The sequence below is a fragment of the Pogonomyrmex barbatus genome, unplaced genomic scaffold, assembly GCF_055798465.1.
Source record: "Pogonomyrmex barbatus isolate J1 unplaced genomic scaffold, ASM5579846v1 scaffold16, whole genome shotgun sequence".
Classification (NCBI taxonomy): domain Eukaryota; kingdom Metazoa; phylum Arthropoda; class Insecta; order Hymenoptera; family Formicidae; genus Pogonomyrmex; species Pogonomyrmex barbatus.
In genome coordinates this window covers 2,895,136-2,914,996 of record NW_028297112.1, presented here as the reverse complement: position 1 = coordinate 2,914,996, position 19,861 = coordinate 2,895,136, and the positions used below count along the sequence as shown (strand labels likewise).

The 19,861-nt window shown below is 32.9% G+C and overlaps 1 protein-coding gene across 2 annotated transcripts in view; it reads left to right on the top strand.

Annotated features, from left to right (window-relative positions):
• Gfrl (Glial cell line-derived neurotrophic family receptor-like) overlaps positions 1-19,861 on the top strand; it is a 264,405-nt gene that overhangs the window by 233,322 nt on the left and 11,222 nt on the right. For both annotated transcript variants that reach the window (XM_089073808.1, XM_025217922.2), the window contains 5 exons: positions 57-326; positions 1,003-1,067; positions 2,454-2,658; positions 3,186-3,331; positions 3,839-3,967. In XM_089073808.1, the coding sequence (XP_088929934.1) occupies positions 57-326; positions 1,003-1,067; positions 2,454-2,658; positions 3,186-3,331; positions 3,839-3,967 (815 nt within the window). The remainder of the gene's footprint in view (positions 1-56; positions 327-1,002; positions 1,068-2,453; positions 2,659-3,185; positions 3,332-3,838; positions 3,968-19,861) is intronic.

Sequence of the window (19,861 nt, the reverse complement as noted above, 5' to 3'; positions counted from 1 at the left end):
TAATCCATTTTGTTCCTTAATTTGCATCGTTTTGAAAATATTATCGGTGATTACAGTGGAATCGCAGAAGGACTATCACGCGCGCAGGAAACACCATCATTCGCGAACGACAACGGCGAAGACAACGACAACGACGACTGCCGTCGCGTCAACGACAAGGTCACCGACAAGCACGACGGCGACCACCGCGGTCGAACAAGTGGAAGATAATCAAATACCGGAAGTGACGAAGTGGCCGACCACCGAACCCACGGAAACTTGGGAAATCACAACCACTACTATAAGCACCACTCCAAGCACCACCACGACCACCACGCCGACACCACGTGAGTTTAAACGCGGGTTTAATGATTATTAATTTCCTATATAATAATTGACCTAATTCTCTGAAATTATATCGAGCTTTCTACTCGCAAATTTTAGATACTAATTATTTATTCAGTTTGATTATTGGAAGTATAGAAAAATACAGAAAGCTATGAAAAATAAATGCTAAAAGGATTTCTCGTAAGTTTTATTGTAACAATAGTTTTATCTGGAATTTGATTAGTTACTATATATTTAACATGGAAAAAATTGGATTCCTCGCAAAGTCTTCTAAAATTTAGTATCAAAATATATTGTGATGCTTTTTTTTATACTGCTTCATTTTCATAAAGTATTTCAAATTTATTTTTTAAACTATTAAAAAAATTTTTAATTTTTTAAAATTTCTCGTTTTTAATTATTGTATTTTTATACTTTATATATTCATATTTTTTAATCTGAGCAGAATGTACAATGTTTTTTTTTTTATAAATAAATAAATTTTTTATAAATAAAAACTCCGCGTATCGGAAGCTTGAAAAAAAGAAGAGTTTTTAATCCCTTTCGTCTGCCGCATCGAGAAGCAAATTAGATAGATCGCCTCCAGGTGAGATACGTTGGAAAAAGGGGTTGATAAAGGAGACTGGAGAAATAAACTGGTGAAAAAAGCAGCTTCTCACGTCACTCTCTTTGTAGGCTTCTGCATCGTTCAAAGGCCGAGACAGAGTCACCAATACATAAGAGAAGGCAAGGGCAAAAGGGTGAGTCGTTTGCAATCTTTCAAGTTCCTCGCGATCGTCGTCGCGGCATAAAACGCCCACCGCCGCCACACTCGAGAGCCAACGCTCGCGAGACAAAAAGAAAGTGAAGGTTTTGTTACGTTAAGACGTTATACACCGGAAAAAGAATGGGCATGGGGTCAATAGAAATCGTATACTGTATACTAGTAAATTTCATCAGCAAAAAAGCGGACAAACCAATTGCAATTTCTTTTTTTTTTTTTAACGTCATGGCATATTCTACTAATCTTTTCTTTAACAAGAAATTTTTTTAATTCTGAAGATAAAGAAGAACTCTTTAATTAATAATAATATAAGATACAATTTTAAATGCTCAATTATATTTTTATTTTTTGAATATAATATATATAATAAAAAATTTTTTATTTAAATGTAATTAGAAAGTATCTTATTTGAATTAATTAACATATGACAAAGGAGAAATAAATATTGATGTAAATTCTTTGATTTTTAGGAAATGTTGTTTTAAAAAATGTAACATAGATTACATTTCTGAATATAGCAAGATACAATTTGAATAACTAAATTTCCAAGCTGTATATAACAGCTGTACATATATAACAAATATTATATCACATGATCACGTTTTTTAATTGGAAATTGGATTGGAAATTCGAAATTGGAAATTATTAGTAAAAAATCCACTATCAATAATATAATATAGTGACAAAATACCATGAGATATTTTATAACATGAACTTAAAGAAAAGAACTAATCCTCACATAGAAAAAAATTTATTTATATATTTCTAATCAAAAAGAAGAGTTTTCCATTTAACTTGAAATCAGAATTGTTGAATATTTGAATCTAACAAATAGAATTTAAATTTAAACTTTATTTCATAATTGTACTACGTTTATATTTATAAGAAATATAAGAAATGCATATCGGTGTTAATTCTTCTTCTAATATTTTAACTGAATATTATTTTGATAAGCTCGCTGATGGATATAAAATAGATAAAGCTTTTTGCCTAAAACAGATATGAAATATAGTTGTTATAATTTAAAATATGAATATTTGAGCAATTTTAATCAAAACAGATTTTAATGAATCATATATACGTATTTGTAATTTCATTATTTTTCTGTAATGAGAAGGATATTAAGATCAAAATATTATTATTTTATTATTATTTTAATTTAAAACTAAATAATATAAAAACACATATATATAAAATTATTTCTTATATACATATAAATATCATTTATTTTATAATAAAATAATATTTTATCTTTATGATAAAAAAGTTTTTTTCTTTTAAAAGTTTTTTTTTCTCTTAAAATGTTTTTTTAAAGAAGGATAATGGATAAATGTATTGATTGCAATATATTATACTTACGTAGCTCTATCGCGATGACGAGCCCGAATGCTCGGAACTCTGCCATTGTGGTGAGGGTGAGCAACTTGTTTGCAACACCATCTGCGTCGATTCATCTCCTTGCAAGACAGATTTTGCTTTCTACAATCATGAAGCGCCTGCCTATCAGGCGCATCGAGGTCCTTGCCTTTGCTATAGTGGTGGCTTTATATGCATGCGGCCTTCGCCTGGTGAGTAATTATCTCTCTCATAATTGTTGCGATGAAATTAAAGTTAATTAGATTACTACGCGTTTACTTGATTCCTCATAGCTTAAATGCTATTTCTGCGTACAGATCTTGATTTCGTTTATTTTATGGTAAAAATGAATAAAATATTTGGAATTTATTACAGAAAGATTTTATTTACAAAATAATTTAATCAAATTAAAGCTATCTATTCGTAGTTTCATTTTTAAATTAAACATCAATCAATAAATAAATAAATGAAAATAATTAAAAGTAATTTAATTGTTTAAGAATAAATAGATTAATAAATATAAAATAAATAAATATAAAATAAAAATAAAATAAAATTCTACTTTTTTACAAAGTTTATATTAAACGTGTTTAATATAAGCGCTTTCTTTTTTTTTTTATTTTTTCTTTCTTTTTTTGCTGGACTCAACCAGAGCTTGAAATATGACGATTTTTGAGTAGTCAGGACAGGAAACGATTTCTCTTCTCGCTGTAATACCAGCATTGTGTTATTTGCGCAGACACATATAGTATACCGCACGGGGTTTTCATGTTCCTGGGGTACAGCGAGAAGGACGAGACCTTATTGAAGCAGCACAACAATGTAACCGTGCTGGACGCGGTGTCGTCTCTCGACAATTTCATGAGAGAGGAAGTCAATAATCAGGTGAGGCGTGCCATCATGTTGTTCCCACTGACCGTTAATTCCCGCTGGAACGACATTTCACTCTTTGTCACTTCTTCGGTTAGCGCCGAACACGCCAGCTCGGTGGCTCGGTAGAAATTTTACTTGAATTCCAAAACCGTGAGATTATCTTGGCACAATCTGCTATGAATTCAATGACCCAGAAAAGAATTTAAAATCAGTCGATTATTCCGGGGTTTATTACATCCTGTGTTACTCGTTTCGGCGTCAAGGAGATGGGTGAAGGGAGAACATTCCGGAAAATTTCCAGAATGCAATTAATGCGCAGCATCTCCGATCGGAGTGCGAAATCCCGATAATGAGAAATGTCAATGAGAAATGTAATGGCTCGTCAAACTGCGCGGATCGATTAAAAACTAAATCGGGCCGCGCGGAATTTAATAAAGCCGCCGCGTAGCAGCGACGGATGACGCGCCAATGTACCTATATCTATTCATCTAGGTCAACTCTCCCGTCTTTCATTTACAGACAGTATGCACGCTCTTCTTGTACAACGCGACCCGAGAAAACGTGATTGCAGTGGCACGACTCGGGACCGACAATCCACCCTTAAATAGCAGCCAAGCTCAGAGTTTGCAGCACCTGCTGCGCGTCAAGGTAAGCGAATCTTGAATGGACCTTTTCGTACGGTATGAAGAAAATTGAAAGCTTTGCTGCGAGAGCTAGATAAAGCCACAAAAGTGCGCCTTTCGAGTGTGCGAGACGGAAGGAAATGCACACTCGAGAAAAACAATACTTTATTACAATACATTTCATTATTATTATTACCTCTTCGAAATCATTAAATAACCAGAGTTTTTAGTCATAGTTTTTTATTAACTGCATTAGGATATTTTAAACTTGACGCGATATATTGACTGCCTCTACATTGTTATAAATTATATTTATACATGAAGGTATATATTAATCTGAACAAAATTTATATTTAAATAGAGATATTTATATCTTTTTGATTACTATTTTTTTACAAAATCTTTTTTTGTTTATAATTATTATTTATTTAATATATAGTCGCTAAAATATTTTAAATACAACACGACGTATTATTTTAGAAGTTTGTAACATGATGCATTAAAGAAACGGAACAGCAAAGATAAAATATAATAGTTCGGTTAAAACTCGTAATTCATGATTTGACGGCGTGATATAATATCTCCTCTCGCTCTTTGTATTTTACTACCCTCTTTGTAAACTTTACTGTAAACATTAGATTAGCTCTTAAATCTTTATCGTCTTTAAATTACGTGTAGGATCTGCAAACGTGAGAGTTTATACGGCCCATAAGGATCTTGCCGACAATAAGAAAGGCCGATCGCGTGAACGACGGCGATTCGATACACGCGCGTGCGTGTACACCCGACAGGAAGTCGGTGCGAAAGGCCGATAACGGATCCTCGCGAAAGTTTTAATTTCCCCGGCGAATCTCGGCGTCGTTCCGGCGGAGTTATCGCGATTAATCCGCTCGTTCCTTGCCGAATTTCACCCTTCGCGCCGCGATAGATCTCGACAGTCGGGAGCGGATCCGCCGATCGACCTCCGGGTTATTGCACGCAAGAATGCAGCCTTACGCGTGTCCAGAACGTATAACGCGCTCGCTTAAAATATACGCAGGGTAATTAAAACTCTGTGATTCATGATCGATTTGCATACGTAGTGTGTACGCGCTTCACGCGTACTTTCGAGGTGGCATTATGATTAAATATGAATTTGTTAAATTAAAAATGAAATGTTTTTTATGTTTCTATGTCTTTTTTTATAAAAAGATTTGATAATCTATTATGATTCTATCTGAAATGTCTTAGTTTACGTTTAAAATAGCTGTCTTATAAAATTTAAAGAATATAGCTCGTCTTATATTTAATCTTATCTGTCTTATATCTAATATTTAAAGAAATGTGTTATCTAAAAATAGCTGTCTCGTAAAGTTTAATATTTAAAGAAAATGATGGATGAAAAAAAAAAACAAACATACTGAATATGATTACGTCGAAAAATAATAATAAAGTTTTCTCTTGGGCAAACATATTCTGCGAGTATCGAAGGGAGGGATTTTTATAATAACGAATCCTCGACGTCCAAAAATTCGCACGGAAAAGGGATAGATCGGCCAACGGAACAACACGCCAATTCGAATCCAGAATACCTCCATCAAGTTGCAAATGGACCAGCGCTTGATCACAGATTGGAAATCGCCCCGGGAACCTGTATGGCTGTGTAAAATGCGTGCATGAACAGAAAACGACATGCATTTAGCAACATACAGGTGTCGAAGAGAAACGTCACAATTGATCGATGCAAAATAATATTGATGGAAAATTACACACCATTTCGAATTGAAAACCAGAGAATTTCTCAACTCTACTTTATTATTAATTTAGCGGAGCTAGTGCGACTTTTGAACAAATCGAGAGAGAGAGAGAGAGAGAGAGAGAGAGAGAGAGAGAGAGAGAGAGAGAGAGAGAATGATATGAATGATAAATCATGACTTTGGCAAAATAATATTTTAAATTAATAATTTAAAAATGCATATTTTGTCTTTATATAATAAGAAACAGTTTTACTAGAATAAGTTGTAAGTAAGAAATAGTTGATTCGATATATAATCAATTAAATAACATGTTTAATGTAAATAATTAGACGAGGCATTTAGCTGAAGGGAAAAGAAATTTTATTCATATTTTGAAACCAAGAGATATAACTAAAGTTATTTTATGGCTGATAACTTTGCCCGTTGGCTTTAAATAACGGCTCGACGGAGAACGTCTGACGGGATTACGGGAATTCGTTTCTGCCATTGCCAGCGGGATAGCGAGTTTCGATTCGAAAGAAATGGTCGACTGGGCGACTGTGCGATAGATATATAGATAAATAGATTGAGGTTCGCCCGGTGAGATCGAAGAATCGCGCTAAGCAACGATCGCGAAGAAAAAGGCAAGTTTGGAAAATCGGATACGAACTCGAGACGACCTGTTATCATTAATAAAAGACCAATTTCTTGCTTTTCCGTTCCGTACTATTTCTAAAGAATCTTCAAATATATTAGCAGAAAAGAATAATTTATTTTTTTATATTTAAATTGTGCATAAACACATTTAATCTTATTTATTAATTTTACATACAGTACTCGATGAAGATGATAAGTCTTTATATGGATAATTATTCTACTGATTATTCTGCGTTTCTATTAATAATTTTATTAAGTAAAATGATTAATTGAGGTATTAAATTATTACGAACTTGTTCGCATGATATGTATCTCAAAATTTTCAGATTTGCATAAGTTTCCCTGGCAGTCGGCCCACGCGGTTCGCCCCCAATGTCATCTCACCCTTTCCGTTCTCCTTGTCTGTAAACCCAAGGGGCTCGTAGTAGCGGTGGACTGCATCGTACAGCGAGGGGGATGGAAACTTGCATTTTCCCCCGGTGACTGCACGTCGCTGGTACATACGTCATAAAACTTTGCTAATATAGCGAAGGACCGCGGTGCCGTCTTTACATCGGCGACTCGAAATCGCTCGTTTCTCTCTCGCTGGGCCAGCATTCGTCTTACTTTCCCCCATCTTTCACTTTCTATCCCTCTTTTCTGTGTTTTTGCGTTCCCATCCCCCGTACTCTCTATTCATCGTCGAGCGAAATTTATGCGATTCAAAGCTCGTGCAGAACTTTACGACTTTGGTTATCTTGCTCAAATCATTATTCGAATTACCTGGTCGTTTGTCAGCCAGATGCAATCGAATATCGCCGAGGAATGGATATCGATTGTCTTTAATTGAGTCTTTGCTATCCATCGCCTATGCGATTATTATTTTTGTCCATTTTGTCCGATTTTCCCCTGATTATTCGACTGTGATTGTTCAATAATTTGACCTAATTTGATATCGTGCTCTTAGATTCTGTGCAGCCAATTAACGCTCTTTCAATTAAACATGGTTATAGCTCTAATTGCACATTTAAATGATGTTTAATTTAAATCATCAAATAATTTTTCTCTCTGTTGGACAGTTGAATCAATGAAATTAAATATTTAATTCAATTTTTAATACCAAATTGGGATTTGATAATTTCAAGATATAGCCTGTTATTCCTGTTTTAAACATCATAAATTTGCTTAAATTATTTAGAAATACCTTTTTAACAATAATATGATTTTTAAGAATTGTCATATTCTATGCACTATTGTCATATTCATTTTAATTAATTTATTTTATTAATATAATTGGCATATGTCTTGCTTTCTTTATTAAAAATTTTAAATAATTTATTTTTATTACCTCAGAATAAGAACTTTTATTTTTTAAAGAATATAAATATATTAAAGAATATATTAAAGAATATAAAGAATAAAAAACTAAAATATTATTATTTTATATCGTTCAGAAATGATCTAAGTGAGAAAATGAAATTATGTCACAAAATTGAAAACTGCACCGGCAGGGTGGTTTTTACGTCAAAATGTAGATAGATTTTAGATTTTCTTAAGTATCGTAAGTAGAAAAAGAGAATAATGATGATACGATTTTTATTCAGTATGGCGCTAAGTTATCTTTGACAGGTGCAATTTAATCCCATCTTACAGCAGTTCGAGAAACGGTGAAAAAGCCGTGGTTTCCCGACGCTTCCCGCCGTTTTTCAATTATGCATTTCGCATATTTTACCAGAATGCCTTGTCGCATTCAGCGACGAGCGCGACGACAGCTGCCGGACTGCATTTATCAGGTTAACAATAATTCACGTCACCGTCTTACGAGCATGTACTAGATACTTTTGTGATATTCCCAAGTATAATTATTGTTGTTAATTATATATCTAGATTTTGCATGATAGATCTTTAAATTTCTGAAAACGTCACGCTTTTATAATGTGCATTTTTATCTGAATAAATGAAAAATTAATATGGATATTAGAAAATTATAAAAAATAAATAGAAAATAATACATAAAAGTATACAGATATATAAAAGTAAACAGAAAAATATAAACAATTTCTATACTTTAATTTTTTATCTTATATGCTGTATTAAAAAGTTTTAATATTTTATCCTTTATTAAACATTAAAATGTTTTTCGAAGTTGCAAACTTTTTTTCTATGAAATTTTTTTTAATTATAATATATCATTTGTGCAAGATAGCAACTGTCCAGAAAAATCTGAAAACAAAATACTTTATCGTGATATCATAAACAAAAAATTAAGATATCTAGGAATGAATAACTCACACATCCAAAATCTCTAAATAATTCATTTTGATGCCATTGCAAAATTTAATCTCCTTTTATCTTTCCATTATCAGTCATTCTTTCATAGATAGTCACTTTTATCGCTGTCGCGATATCAAGTGGATTCTCGTTGTTAAGTTTCAATACTTCACAAGTTAAGAACAAATTGCAAAAAAATTGAGGCTTGTTAAAATCTGTCGTTTCACTTCCACTTGAGCTAACAAGACAATTCGTCGTATTCGGTATTGTCGCTAAATATTGCTCGCGATTATAACAAATAACGACAAAAAAAGATGGAATAGTTTTTACGATGTCTTGTACGACGACACGCAAAAAATCGATTGTTTCGAAGAACAAATCGTTAAAGCATTTATCGTGTCAAATATAACATAACACACAAAGCTTACTCTCATATTCTTATTACTTTTATTATCAAGTACAATAAAAATCAAGTACAATAAAAATATATTGAATATTTTATAAAAGTACAAATTAAAATTATTAATAGACTTGCAATATTTAAATCAAAAATCATTTTTCTGAATACGTTTGAAAAAGATACGATAAATTTTTTCAGAATGTATTTTTTAATTAAGAAATATTACGTTATATCATTTATTTTACGAATTTAATAACAAAATAATTGTATACTTATTTATACAATTATATTTTTTGTACATTCTTTAACACAATACTTTTGATTTCTTCACTATTGGTCGGAAAGGAGGAGGAAGGACTGACGAAGAAGAGTGACACATGGAAATTCGATGAAAAATCGTGGTAGCTTCAAAATCGATACTTGGATACGAAGTTGAACACGGCAGGATAGCGCGTTAGGAAATATGAGGGGAATACAGAGGAGAGAAGAGGTATAGGTGCCTTTATTGGCCAATGCTTGCTATCTATATGGAACACCTGCGTCTGCTTGATGTCTCGAATCGCGACAGATCGAACAATACGAGAGTCTTAAGACAAAGGAGTAAGAGAACGATCGTTCTCTAAAATGAAACAGAGAACATTTCTGCATTGTCTTATTGAGTTTGATTATAAAACTTGACGAGATTGCAATGATTACAATGAGATTACAATAAAGATTTTGTATCTTCAGTTTTAATGTTTTCTAAAATCTTATCGAATCTTTATCAGAGACATCTACAAAAGACATTGTAGATGTCTACAAAGCATCTACGAAATCTACAAAAAATTAATTTTTAAATTCTAAATTTAGAATTGTCAACTTTTACTAATAAATCTTCATTGTAATTAATATATTATAAAATATTTGTATATATATATATATATATATATATATATATATATATATATATATGTGTGATAGCAATATAAAATATATGTAAAATAGAAAATAGATCTCAAAAATACTACCTCAATATTTTTCTTTAAAAATTATTTTTTATTTGTGTATTTATTAAATTAGAAATTATTATTATTATACAGAAAAAGTCTTTTCTAAATTTTTATATGATAAATTATAAAATATATTTATATTTGTGTGTCAAAATCGATTTTTGATGACATCATCCAATATCGTTGCGTTCCTATGCGCGAAACTTAGAGGATTTGTCCCAGATTTCAGAATAGATACGACAAGGAATCATTATATTTCGGTGTTCGCAGATCGACAAGTCGATGGGACTCGAAATGGTGGTCTATCAGTTTGCACAATATTGTCATCTTCATTGAGATAAGGTCACAATGCCTTAATGGGTCAACCTCTAGAATGAGACCACCTAACATTCTAACATTGAGTATTCAGGATGTTGATACAGATATGCAATTGTAAGGCTATTTGTTGTTGAACTTGTAATATTATTACAACATTATTAAATAGCATTGTGTTATATGATATAGATTATAAATTACTGTTAGTAACACAAAAAACTTAAATATAAATTTATATCTTTTTGAATAATAAAAATTAAGTTAAAATTATATTTGGACAAGATTAAATTATTAATACAATTGATCACGCACACTTGCCGAAAAGCTATAAATTATATATATATAGAACTTCTAAACAAGAATATCTTTCAATATCTTTAGCTTAGTTGTTCTGAGATATCATTTCTGTTCCAACAATGGTATAACTGTATAAATTTTTTGCTTATCATCTATGGAATCATAAATATTTCAGCCACATGGGCAATGGGACCAGTTGTATTCGAAATTCCGATTTATAATTTAATGACGACAGCGTCGTTTCAACTGTCATAAAGAGATCGATCCAAATTTTATTACGGAGAGACAGAGAAGACGGGCGAAGTCCCGAGGGGTCTTACAAACTTCATCGAAGATGCATGAGAGCATCAAACTACCCGACATTGAGCACCTTTCTTGGATTTCTGCATGATAAAGAAAACGTATCGCATAGCGATTGTCGATCGCGATCGCATAAACTTACTCTTAATTTAACATATTAAAACTGCATTAAAATCTATGCTCCTTAAAATGTTCTTTAAATCTTGTTTAGATATTATCGATAATGATAAAATTTACCGATTGCAAAAGCGAAATAATTCTATGAATTAGAATTTAAAACTTTAAAACCGTTTGATTCACGAATCTCTAAGACTAGTACTCTCTCTTTCTCTTTGAATTTGTCTTCTCCCTTTTCTATTTTCTTTAATTTCTTTCTCGTTGCTCCGGGTGTGTCACTTATAAAAAGTCTATTGCATTAGCTTGCAAGATCATCTTGTACACGGCGCCGTTCGTTCTAGATTTCGTTATCCGCTTCGGCGTAGCAGCATCCTTCCAGAGAATGACGATGCTGAGAGACGCGCTCCTGATAATAGCTCCTTACGTATACGTATTGCCAGGCTGCCAATTTGACGAGGAGAGAAACGACTTGTCGTCACGGCTGGCGGGACACGTAGTTGCGTTACGTGTTCACGCGAGTATTCCGCTCACGCGCCGCGACGATTGCTTTCGACGAACGACGCGGTTCCTCCGCGTCTATCAGCCCGCTCTACGACAGCAAGACGAAGCGGGAAGCTAGTTTTTTTATCAGTCTCGACTGTTCGAGCTGACGCGCGCAGATGATCTCTCGGAGAGGAGCCATTCTTCCCGTCTTATAACCCACATGAAGGCTCAAATGGCGACACTGCTTTTCAGCACCTCTTTTTACTTATTAATCCACGTCTTAAATGAGAATTATATAAGTTCCGTGGTATCTCATTTTTCGACAGATTGCTGCGCAACCGCTGTAAAAGTTGGCGGAACAAGTGAGGTAAGCATTGATTAGCAACTGGACAGGAATTTTTCGCTTTACTGCGAATATATTTGTAGAAACAGGTACTAGTTTCTTCTCTTGAATTTTCAATCTAATTTCATTCCAACAGAAGCTACGAACTTGATATGCGCAAGAGTTTCTTGCCGTCTGAAGTTCGATGTTGAGGCAGCGGTGCCGCAGGGGCAACTACAAAGCAAAAGTCAGAAAAGAGCGATTTTTCATTTTTAACGTGGATCTGAAGCTTCGGGCGTTTTAAGATCATATAAGAGATCGGGGAAGGGGGTGGCCATTTCTCTTTGACAGTCAACTCGTCAATTTTAATCGCACTTTAATACTCGCGAATCCGACAGGAAACCAACATATATTGTGATACGAAACTTTAATATAAAAAAGGAACGGCACAAAATATGAATATATATTATTTCAACTCAATTTCTCATTTCTCCTTTTTCTTTTTCCTCTCCCTCATTCTTTTTTTTCTCTATATTTAAATAGCTCGTTTGTCTTACATACCATATAAGTTTATTCAAAAATCTTTTCTAATTACATAAAAGCAATTAAAAAATTAAAAATTTTTTTATTACTTTTAAAAAATTGCAACTTTTTATCACATAGATCATATTATTACACTATAGAACTACAAACGTTATTTTAATAGTTAAGTATTTTACATATGCTAATTTAATTTTTATTTTTTGTTTTCTCTTGTTCTTGTCTTTAAATAAAAGAGATAGAAGAGGAAATATCATATTACTGTGACGTTTGATATTATTTTAGCGAAATATCTAATCAAGCGAAGTATTTTCATATCCTGCATTTTTCGAGCTATCATGCAACGTTGAAAACAATAATCTTATATAAAGAAAGAAACGCGGATCACATATACACAAACACAAGACTAACTGGTTTATCTTATTTTGCGTTCAACGTTCATTCGTGAATGCTAAATGTCAAATAACTTCTTTCACGTTTTGAACAGTTGATCTTCATGGGAGTGTACGAAATTTCTCTTCCATTTTTAGAACAGCGGGGCGCCGACGCCTCGAGGGCTTTAGAGTTTAAGAACGAACACGCGGAACAACGGGAAAGACCCTTTAACACGCAAACCCCTTATTTTCGTCGATTTAAAGGGAAGCAACTCGTGCAAGCTGCAACTGGCAGGGCTGTTCTCACAATTTTCGAATCCCTGAGCTTGACATACGATTGTCTTACTCTTTTGAAAAAGATTTTGTTACATGTATAAAATACATTAAAAATGTATATAAATATGATTTTTATATGTAATATAATAGTATAAAAAGTATTTATTGTATATCAAATATTATATTAATATAAATTTGAAATTAATTGATATAAATTAATATAAATTATTTCATTAATATTTATATATTTGGTTAATGATTTATTATATTTATGAAATGCAAAAAGAAATTTATAAGGATTGAAAAGTAACTATTATTAAAATGTTAAAAAAATTAATCATAGAATAAAAATATATTTTAAATTTAGAATTATTTTGTAATATTTTTACAGAGCGTGTGTGTGTGTGTGTGTGTGTGTGTGTGTGGTGTGTGTGTGTGTGTGTGTGTGTGTGTGTGTGTGGTGTGTGTGTGTGTGTGTGGTGTGTGTGTGTGTGTGTGTGTGTGTGTGTGTGTGTGTGTGTGTGTGGTGTGTGTGTGTGTGTGTGTGTGTGTGTGTGTGGTGTGTGTGTGTGTGTGTGTGTGTGTGTGTATCTCTATTATTAAAAAGACAACCTATGGCTACGATTTTTTTTTCTTTAGAAAAATTTACTACCAGACCACATTATAGTACTTTTTTCTGACAACTGGCAACTTTTTCAACTTGTTTCGTTTACTTTAAAAGTTTGTACAAACTATCACTACAGTGTGTTCACACGTACTTACGGACCTATCGCTCGTAACACGTTCAACAACGATGGAAACCGCTTTCGTGCTGATTGTTTTTTGGGATTAACGCGATTTCAGATGCGGCTTTATTATGCAGGATGCCTTTTCAGGTAGTAAATTGGAACAAGGGTTGGACGCGAGGCAATTTGCGAGGTACGACTTCCTTTATTTTTTTCTTTTGAAAAACATTGTTTGCGTGTTTATAAAACATATGCTAGAATATTAAAAATATTTTTAATATTTTGGCACATGCCTTGATATAACTAAAATGATATGTCATCTTGAGATATGTACACGATATTATTCAGATTGAAACAGAGAAAGTTCTTAGACACTAACTCTCATAAAACATTATCATTTTCAAAGAAAGAAGGGAATATCAAAGTTTCTCCATAAAATTATTTAAAAATGTCTTTCCTTCTTTTAATATTACTTTTCGATTTACAAATTTTATTAACTTTTTTAATTGTATCAAGTTAGTCATTCTATTTATAAAAATATTTATTTAAATTGTTTAATTGTTATATTATGAAACGAAATATATGATCGACTGTGAATGAAGAGGCAAGTTATACTCGAAAATGGTGACGTAACTTACGATGACCTTGATCATTCGGTCGTGATTCTCGGCAAATCCTCTTATTCTCAGACGCTTTCTTTAGCTGAAACATGGCAAAGCCGATAACGCTCATTATGCAAGTTTATACAAAATGCATGCGGTTCCGCGGCGCAACATACGCCACATAGCCCATAATTGAACATTACATCCTGAGTTTTGTGCTATAATCCCAATATTCGACCATTAACATTAATATGTTGCAGACACTTACAGCGACCGTGACAGCTTGTTTAATGCTGCTAATGCGACGGTAAATTAATCAAATGATTTACAATGTGCAATGCAGCTAGTTTGTATATGCACTCAATATAACGTTGCGACGTTCGATCTTTTTAAATAAAAAATGCTAAAAATTATATATAACATACATTTCCCGTTTTTCAGTATTAATTTACATCCTTGTCTAATTCAATGATTTCTATATGCTTCGTAACCATATACACAACAATCGTGTGACTCACATTTAACATATTATATTGGTTGACTTCATAATATATATAAATTGAAATTTGAAACATGAATCTATTTACATACTTTATTATTAATAAAAACATCTTGTATATAATAGTATACTTATATTCTTTTTTCATAATATCAATTATAATGATACAATAAAACATTAAAATATTTTTTATTATGATAAAGAATTCATCTAAAATTAAGAATTTTGTTTTTGAAAGTTTTTAAAATCATTCCTTTCTATAAGTAGTCTTTTCCTTCTATTATTTATCAATTATAACTAATTTTCTTAAAAACAATTATTATTAAAATGTAACCAAGAAAATAAAAATTCGAATAAAATGTTTCAAATATATAAAAAAATACGCACATTTGTATGAATATGTATAATATGTATCTCTATCTATAAGAATTTTTCCTTGTACTTTAATAATTCATAACGGCATATATCCAGAATTGAATAAAAAAGAATAAAAAAAAAAAAAAGAAAAGACAAGTAATTATCAGCGATATGAAGTTATTCGTATTAATAAACTTGTAAACTTCTCTTAGAAGTTGATGAAAGAAGATTCTTTCTATTTATATCACCGCAAGTTACCAGAATTATTGTGACGAATTACGAAATTGTCAACAATTCGGCCACTTACAGCAAATCCTCTTACATCCTATAGCCATTTTCAGCTTCTTGCTGAACGGATAGAAGGACCTCTAAATCGGATGACGATTAGCGTCGACGCGCAAGATTTAAGATCCGCCAAATCTGGCGATTACTCGAACGATCTAAGACTGCTCGCTCGCAGAAAGAAAGCACGGTGAAGAAGAAAAGGGGAGCCAGCAAAGGAGAACTAAAGTCGAGATTTGCACCCTCGAGCAAGGACGGACGCGGAAAAATAGCGAGATCGTTGGGATAGTCGAAGACTCCCGCTCTCGCTTCGATGGAGATACATTGGGGATGAAATATGAATGGGGATCCTGTTAACGATGCATCCCCCGACAAGAAAAGGGGATGATCTTTTTAACGTGAGAGAGTCGATGGGTTTTTTAGCGCATCAGCATTAAACATTAAAGTGAAGTGAACAGAAGTGCGGTTTTGTATTCTAAAAGTAGGAATCTTTCAATGCGTATTTGGAAAGCATTTTCTTAAAAACACGAAACTGCAAAAGGTAATTATCAATATTGCGGACAAACGAAAGTAATGTTAAATTATATATAGAGCAAAGATAATAATCTTAAGAATTAATAAGCAATAATTGTTAAATACATTTATGAATAAATGTTAAATGATACAGTTGGAACGCAAAGTTTTCCGTCGCAAACTACTTTTGTTTCATAACTCTTCGGCGCGCAGCCAAGAGAAAACTTGATATTCTTAAAGTTAAAGGATCCCGACGTTGTCTGCCGAAGGGAGAGCCCCGCTATCGCTTTTTGCGAGCGTTATGCTCATTTGCATTGCGTGACGACCCCGCTTTTCGCAAGCCTTCACGTGTTACAAAGCCGGTATGCGTTGCATGTCGTTACTCCTTCTCTTGGAGTTCTCTCTTTTTTTTTTTTTACATTTTCTCTCTCTTTCCGCTCCCCAGTGACTCTTACCCTTATCCGCATTTACCCCCGATGGCTCTTGCTCGCGCCCGCTTTTCGTCCCTTTCTTACGTTGCTTTCCCCTTACGTCCTTACGTCGTTACTGGCTCCTCAACGTCGTTATTGATTAAGTGGCCACGCGAAAGCGCGCCCGGATTCTTTAATGACGAAATTTTATTGGCGGCTGCCTCGCGACGGCAATTTTCCTCCTCTCGACGGCGACTCGGCACGACGGCGAAAAACTATGAAACACGAAACGTGGCACGATCGTGCGACGCACAGTATCGCTATTGTTAGCGCCAAAAAAATTCTGTCACAACGCGAAGTTTTATTACGACAAAAATTACTTTATTATTTCTGAAAACCACAATTTCACCTCGTACTCGTATTTCATCGTACTCTGTTTCACTTCGATTAATAACAGTCCAATGATATAATTACTGGCATTACTTGCAAAAGAGAATTATTAGATCGTAAGAAAATAAAAGATACAAATTAAACTAGAGAGTTTTTAAAAATAAATTATAGACTGAATAAAGTTATTGAAAGATAGTTACGTGCGAGCAAATTTTTCTTAAAAAAATATCTTTAAGAGAAATCTTTTGATTAAAATTCATTTTTCGTCCCATGCAATTAATCGTTATAAACTGTCGTAATTATTCAATCATAATTACTTCTCGTCCTTTATCAATAGACTGTATCACCGTCCGCTTATTCACATGCGGATTCTATATCCGCACTATTATACATCGGCGCCATTGTTTCATTATTGCGAGCTGCAATTACGTTTCGTCTTTGAGTGACGACAATCGTTCTGATATCAGATGTATTTCCTCGATTGAAAGGGAGGATATCGGGCAAGGACCAAATGCAGAGATCGCCATTGTAGGATGAATCTATCTTCTCTATTAACCGTATATAGAGGGTCTCAAAAGTCACATATCGTTCTGGCAATATACATATCGATTGCAAAATTCTTACTAAAAATTTTACGTTAAAAATTATAATTTTAAACAATAATACAAGTGCTTAATCTTGAATGCGTTTCTTCAGAACATAAATATTATATAAATCTAATTTATCTGGAATGAAATAAAGAATTAAATATTGTGTTTCTCTTTGTATATCATAAATCGTAAAAATGTTTAAATTTTTAACATATTTGCACTCAAAAGTTATTAAAACATGTCTAAATAGAGTAAAGATGCGAACTATAACTGGAAGATATGACGAACCAGAGACACCCTGTACGTTTCATACCTCTTCCTCCCTTTTCTGTCAACATGCACGAGACCACATTTCATAATCACTCCTCCGTCCAGAAATCCAATTAGTCGACCATTAATAAGGGATTCGTCCTGACGGAAGAGATAATAGTACCTGCCCCATTATCAGCTGCAATTGCACCTGCAGGTACGCTGCATCCTGCACCTGCCTTCATTCACGCGGGGATAAATGGCCGATCCTGTGACGCTGTAAGGACAACCATTACTTTCCGGTGATCACAAATTGAGATCGTCCTTTCTAGAGAACAGCACGATCATGCTCGAGGCTTAATGCCCTCACTTCAGCTCACGATGTTTCTTTGAAGCTACTGAAAAGTTTTTGCTAAATTAAACACGATTGTTATTTAAACTTAATTTTGTTTATATTACACGAGAAAAGAACTAACTTTTAGTTTGCACCACTAATAATTGAATAATTGGAAATAATTCTGAATTTTATTTTATTAGGAATACATATTTAATAATTAATTATTAATACTTATAATACATTTCACTCAGCGATTTTTAAATATAATAATAATGTAAATATTTTACAAATTATATAGATACAATTTCGAAAATTTTATTAAAAATAAATCCATGGCAATTTAGCGTTTTTCTTAAAATTTGTTATATTTGAAAATTAGATTTACATCATCTAATTTTATCTCTTGCAAGAGTCGGTTCTCCAAATATTTTACGCAAATTACTTAATACAAGATATAGCTTTAATAGCGATTTACTAATAAATTGCTTCTACCTATATGATCGTTAAGCGTCGTCTTAATAATTTTCATTTCTAAGCCGCTTAGGATCGCTTACACTACATAACTCTTTATGGATGAGCTCAACGTTATTCGTATCAGACTTTCTATAATTAAATGTTTATGCAAATAATTTATTAGCTTTCCTTGTGCATATTCGCTCATGCGTTCGCCAATTTCCAAATAATTCTATTAGCGCGTGTCTACCTGTAAAGCGAAATTATTTCAGCGGAACGCAATGTAACACGGATGTACTTCTAACCCTGGATTAATATGGTAGAAGAGGCACGCGCGTACCGCATAATGCAAGAGAGCGTAAATTAGAACAACCATCGAGCTGCCGGTGAGTTTCGTCGTGGTACAGCTCGGTATTAATTAAAGCATAACGTTAAACAACTGACGTAAACAGCGGAATGTTATGTTCGGCATGAATCGTGATAACTTGATTGATTTGATCATTTTGGTTATTGTTATTATTTTAATAGGGGCAATACTATTATTATATTCAATTCTAATCTCTTGAAAAGGATAAATGAGTGATAGCTAACGACTACAAAAGAAACTGAACTGCTAATGAAAATTGTTAGACAATGTGATATGATTGAAATACATAAAAAGTATTATTGTTAATCTCTTGTATCTCAGATAACACGAAGAAAAATAATATGTAAAATCTTTAAAATGATCCGATGACATCATACATTCCGATGTCGGATTTTGTGTCGTTTAATTATTTTTTACATTTAATAAAAATTAACCGTATTTAATTAAACATGTTTTAATTTGTTATTATTTTGAACACAAGAAGTAAATCACAATAATTGACCGAACTAAGAATAAAATAATTAGAAATAATTAGAAATCCATAAAATTATTTAACTTGAATTTTAAAAGCGGTTTGATTTTATTTAACTTTATTAAGGTCCCTATTGAATTATTTGACATTTTTACTGTGGGAGACTGATGTTTTATTAGTAGAAACAAATGAGACTCTCGCGGAAGACCATTACGTAACGTACATGTATTATTTCATGACAAAGTCGGATTAAATAAAATATTATCCAGGGAAAAATTAAACACGTGTCGGCTGATGTTGGAGCACGACGGGAGATAAGCAGCACAATCCGCGAAGTAAAAAAGTAGGAGTTACATATCCGCGGCGCACAATACTGTTGCGAATCTGCCGGATAATCCTGATGGAAAAAAAGTTACGCCGCACATTTGCATTCAAAGTCGGATTACTCTGGTAGGGAAACCGAGCACACGGAAATACACGTGGCAATTAAAAGCCTCGTCGACTTTTCTCCACGTAACAAAATTATGATGATATAGCAAAAAATAAAATAAGTAGTTAGTGATTTTCATATATTCAGCTACTCCATTTAATATACGAATTATGCAAAAACCGAACTTTCAAACAATAAACTCGTCGGT